The sequence below is a fragment of the Cucumis melo genome, chromosome 10, assembly GCF_025177605.1.
Source record: "Cucumis melo cultivar AY chromosome 10, USDA_Cmelo_AY_1.0, whole genome shotgun sequence".
NCBI lineage: Eukaryota > Viridiplantae > Streptophyta > Magnoliopsida > Cucurbitales > Cucurbitaceae > Cucumis > Cucumis melo.
Window position 1 is genome coordinate 18,619,383 of NC_066866.1, and position 5,126 is coordinate 18,624,508.

At 33.2% G+C, this 5,126-nt stretch overlaps 1 protein-coding gene across 3 annotated transcripts; it reads left to right on the forward strand.

The window, feature by feature from the left end:
* Positions 1-441: 441 nt before the first annotated feature.
* On the forward strand, positions 442-4,363 carry LOC127151205 (KH domain-containing protein At2g38610-like). Of its 3 annotated transcripts, XM_051090627.1 has the most exons (7): positions 453-748; positions 890-1,046; positions 1,796-1,888; positions 3,408-3,527; positions 3,627-3,743; positions 3,929-4,069; positions 4,232-4,363. In XM_051090627.1, exons 4-7 carry the CDS (start codon positions 3,432-3,434, stop codon positions 4,253-4,255), a joined length of 378 nt encoding a protein of 125 aa, XP_050946584.1. In that variant the 5' UTR covers positions 453-748; positions 890-1,046; positions 1,796-1,888; positions 3,408-3,431; the 3' UTR covers positions 4,256-4,363. The 3 variants fall into 3 exon arrangements, 1 of the variants encoding a protein (XP_050946584.1); XR_007823927.1 differs by lacking the exons at positions 3,929-4,069; positions 4,232-4,363 and adding an exon at positions 2,940-3,006 and having other exon boundaries at positions 3,627-3,922; XR_007823926.1 differs by lacking the exons at positions 3,408-3,527; positions 3,627-3,743; positions 3,929-4,069; positions 4,232-4,363 and having other exon boundaries at positions 442-669; positions 1,796-2,073.
* Positions 4,364-5,126: the final 763 nt, after the last annotated feature.

The following is a 5,126-nucleotide window of genomic DNA, read 5'->3' on the forward strand; positions in this document are numbered from 1 at the left end:
CCGTATTTTACAACATAAACCGTTTGTTATAATTCTTCTGTTTAAATATCCTATTTCATCTTCACCATTTTCGGCAAGATTCTACGAATCTACTTCATCTTCCTCATATTCGAGAATATCAAAATCATTTAAATATCATGCACTACAACAAATCTGGCCTTTAATGTCGGGTGGAAAAAATGAAAAATGGACTTTAATGTCGGTTTTCAAAAGGCGGATGTTTAATGTTGGTTTTAAACCGACATTAAAGAAGGAGCTTTAATGTCGGTTTAAAACCGACATTAAACATCGGCCTTTTGAAAACCGACATTAAAGCCCCTTTGTAATTTTTTTTAAAATTTTTTTAATTTGGTAAAAAATCAAGTTTTTATCTCTCTTACTTTACCTTTTCTTTTTCCTTAAAATTTCTATATAAATTCTCCTCCTCTCTTCTTTAACTTTGAAATCTTCTAACCCTAAATCCACCAATCAAATTTTCTTGCTTTCATTTCCTATCCTCGTAGGTTATTTTTTCCATCGACGATTTGAAGATTTACTATGGCCGGTAAAGGAGAAGGTCCGGCGATCGGAATCGATCTTGGAACCAAGTACTCTTGCGGAATGGAAATGGCCGAAATGGAAATGGAAATGGAGGAACGCTCCTTTGTTGTCTCTTCAGACCCTCACCAGGTTCATCCTCTTTCTCTCTTATCTCTATTTTTCTGATCCAAATCTCATTTGCGCCTCCCGGATCATCCTCTCAAAAATGGTATTTTCCTTTCCCTCCCTTCTTTGAGTTAATTCTTCGTCCTTACCCTTGATTTTTCCTCTCTAGGGTTTTCTATTTGAGCTATGATCGATGCTGATTTCGATTTGTGTGGGTTTATGATTTGATTGATGGGTTTTGTAGACGACATAGCGGCATCTTGCGGATCGGAAGGTGGAGACGTTTGAGAAGAACATTTTGAAGAGAGGGGTTGTGCTTGAGACTGCTACTAAGAAGGGAAAAGATTACCCTGTTGGCCCTATTCTTCTTGGATTCTTCGTTTTTGTCGTCATTGGATCATGTGAGTTTTACATTCTGGAATGCTAATTTCTTCCTTTTCTCTTTCGTATGTTTGTGCTTATATTTTGGCATATTGTGGATTTTTATTTTGCGGTTACGTTAATTTATCTAATAGGAACGTGATATCTAGCCCTTCTCATGAAGACCCAAACCCAAAGTTCGAGAATTTATGTACATGTATATATGCTATATATTTAATTGTATTTGTAACCTTTGTTTCTTATGATGGGTAGAAAGAATTCATCCATTTTTGTTGAAGGGAGTGCGGCACACGGTCTAAAATTGTTCAGGATTCGATTTTGTTGATAATTTTCTGGCTCAACAGATGGCTCAGGAACAATTTGCATTTAAAATTTCTAAGAAGCACAAATGCTTTAGTTTTCTAGACTGGTTTTAGACACTTATTGGTGCAATAAATATGTTAAACATGCGTAGAACAGTTGTTGAAAGACATAGATGTCAATAATGGTAACTTTGAGAGTGAAATAGATGAAGCTAAGTTTTCTAAGTATACAATTGCATCAACACATTTAATTTGATTTTTCTTTTGTCTTTTGGTATAAAATAATATATATTTAAAACATTAAACGTGACCTTGCTGTGTCTGTGTTGTGTAGTATCTATGTCTTAGTTGTATACTTCGTAGTAAAATCTTGAACGATTGTTGATGAGGTTCATTTTGATAAATGAAGTGGTTTTTGGTTGTGTATCTGTGGGCTGATCTTGTGTTCCGTTGTTGGAATTGTGCAGCTCTGTTTCAGATAATCAGGACGGCAACAGATGGAGGAATGGGATGAGAGCCATCTTTAATTCTGATGAGAGGGGTAGCAGGCAGGACATGAGGTTAAAACTTATTGAGTTAATTTGTTTGTACTATCTGTTCTCTGCCTATTTGTCCTATCCTCTAGGAGAAGTTTAGAAAGTAAAGAGTAAGTAAGACCATTTATGGTCATCCTGTGAATTACTCTTATTAAAAAAAAAGTAATTTAAATAACAGTGCACATGCCTAAGTGCTATGCTATATGCTATATGCTATATGCTATATGCTATATCCTATATCTAATCGTTTTGTTCATTGTTCATGTCATGATCTCTCAACTCTTTAGGTGCACTTCCTTTTACATGTGAGTTTGGAAACAAAATGCTTTCACTTTTGTAACCCTCTTTCAAGCACTTATTACCTGTCTCATTCCAAGCCCAACCCAAAGAATTTCATAGGAAAATTGCCATAAATACCATGCATTTGTAGAGCTTTCAATTCAGTGTCAGTATAATTTTCATTTAAATAAAATGTTATAAAAATTTTCAAACATAAACAATAGTATTTGTTGCAAATATATAATTAAAATGTTAAGTTTTCATGATGCTTTTCTATCCCTGCCCCTTTCCCATTCAGTGTCAGTATAATTTTCATTTAAATAAAACGTTATAAAAATTTTCTAACATAAACAATAGTATTTTTTGCAAATATATAATTAAAATGTTAAGTTTTCATAATGCTTTTCTATCCCTGCCCCTTTCCCATTCAGTGTCAGTATAATTTTCATTTAAATAAAACGTTATAAAAATTTTCTAACATAAACAATAGTATTTGTTGCAAATATATAATTAAAATGTTAAGTTTTCATAATGCTTTTCTAACTTGAATATTACAACATTGAGTTTATGAGTTAGAGTGTTTATTTTAGAGCTATTTATGTATGAATAATTAAATGGGTATCCACTTAGTTCACAACTCCCTCCAGATTCCTGGTGTAATTGAAGATTATCTCTCTCGTTTGAGAAAGAATAAATGAAAAACAAAATCACCTTTAGGTTCCAACATGGATCGAATTTTGATCATATACACTTCTTTTTAACCGTTCATATGATTTGCTGTTCGTGCTTCAAACAGATTACTTCTCCTTCTCTTTCGAAGTAAAGAATACATGTAGGAATTGATTGAAACTCCATTGCCCAAGGTAAAGAAGGGGAAGATAAATTGCATTTAGAACACAAAGTTGATGAAGATTGTTATCTTGGGATAAATGATCATCAACTTATATCATTTTAATTCTTTAATCCCATATTTTGATGCAGTATGCTTATTATTTCTCTCCATAATCAGAAAAGTTGTTTGAACTTAATATGAAATTGTTATCTTGGGATCGTGGGAAGGTAATAGAAACTTCCATCATGTCTGTAACATTTACCTTGACTTGTAAGCTTTCCAGAAGTTTCCCTTTTGCTATATAGGATGCCTATAACCCAATTTTTTTTAACTTTTATGCCTTAGACAAACTTATTATTTTGAAAGAAAAAAAACAGAGAAAAAAAAATCAATATGACCACTAATGTTACTTTCATTTTTTCCTTTTCACAGCCAAGGTTAAGTGGAAATCCTGGAATGACAATGGACTGGCAAGGTGCTCTTGCAAGCCCTAGTTCATTTACTGTAAAGAGGATTTTGCGTTTGGAAATTCCAGTGGACACATATCCGAATGTAAATTCAATAAAGAAGTGTCTCTGTATGCGGTTTCTAAAATCCTTTCAGAATGTGGATTATTTAACACTTTAATTTGTCTTGTTCCTTGGATGGCAGTTCAATTTTGTTGGACGGCTTCTTGGACCGAGAGGCAATTCTCTGAAGCGGGTAGAAGCTACTACAGGATGTCGTGTGTATATCAGAGGAAAGGGGTCAATTAAAGATCCAGAGAAGGTATTTTAGGTGAAATTGCTTGGATGAAACACTTGAGTAAATTGCTCACTCTAAGTGATCACTTAAAATTTTTTCCATTGGGTGTTTCTTATTGTGTTTGATAGTCATATCAGTATCTGCGTATGTTTAATATTGGGCTATCTGGTTATTTATTTCTTTATCTATGACTGTTTTAAATTCTCAAGGAAGAGAAACTCCGAGGAAGACTTGGTTATGAACATCTGAACGAACCACTGCATGTCCTAATTGAGGCTGATTTACCAGCCAATATCATTGATATCAGGCTGAGACAGGCACAAGAAATTATAGAACTACTTAAACCCGTGGTTCTGTTTACTTTCCAACCTAATTCTATCAATTTTAATTTTGTTTATGATGGGATGGGCCCAATAGATGGCATTTACCTTGACATGCAAATGGGTATTCTCTCTCAAATACAAACTGTATGGTTATTCTATATAAATGGTTTATTTGGATATTGTTTGTAGATAATTGAAGTCATATCGGGTTGAAAGCTAAGCGATTGTGCAGAGATTGCCAAGCGACCGTTGAAAATTGAAGACTAAGAAGACATTTAGGATTTTTAATTATTTAATTCTTGTATTATAATCTTTTTTCATGTACTATTGTAGAATGTATATACATAATATTAAGATTTTATTTTGTGTATTCAATGTAAAAGACAAATATTATAGTTTCTAACATAATATGAATTTCATTGATTTGTTGGCGTGTGAAAAACATATTTATCTACATTGATCCAATGTCGGTCTATAGGACAATAATGTGACAATTAAATAAAAATAAATTTGTAAAAATGAATCCAAAAACTAGGCTTTAATGTCGGTTTTAAACCGACATCAAAGTTCAACCGACATTAAAGGGCTTCAATAACACTATCAAAGATGTCGGTTGAAAACTGACAAACCGACATTAAAGAGGCCTTTAATGTTGTTTTTAAACCGACATTAAAGCCCAACCGACATTAAAGGGCATCAATAACACCATCAAAGATGTCGCTTGAAAACTGACATTAAAGGCCTTTAATGTCGTTTTTAACCCGACATTAAAGAGGCCTTTAATGTCGTTTTTAAACCGACATTAAAGCCCAACCGACATTAAAGGCCTTTAATAACGCCCACAAAGATGTCGGTTGCCAAGTGACATTAAAGACCTTTAATGTCGGTTTAACCGACATTAAAGGCCAAAATTCTTCTAGTGATGTTAACGTGATCTAAACGATCTTTACCATTGTTAACACGATCGTTTAAATTTGAAGCATTTTTTTCATCATTTAAAACAAACTACACGATTATGTTGGTATGATCTAAATGATCATTCTCCATAGTTAACACGATCGTTTAAGTTTAAAGTCTTTTCTCT

Coding starts and splice junctions, on each gene's coding strand:
- LOC127151205 (XM_051090627.1), top strand. CDS start 3,432: ATGACAATGGACTGGCAAGGTGCTCTTGCAAGCCCTAGTTCATTTACT. Junction 3,528..3,626: donor CAGTGGACACATATCCGAAT/GTAAATTCAATA, acceptor CTTGGATGGCAG/TTCAATTTTGTTGGACGGCT. Junction 3,744..3,928: donor CAATTAAAGATCCAGAGAAG/GTATTTTAGGTG, acceptor TAAATTCTCAAG/GAAGAGAAACTCCGAGGAAG.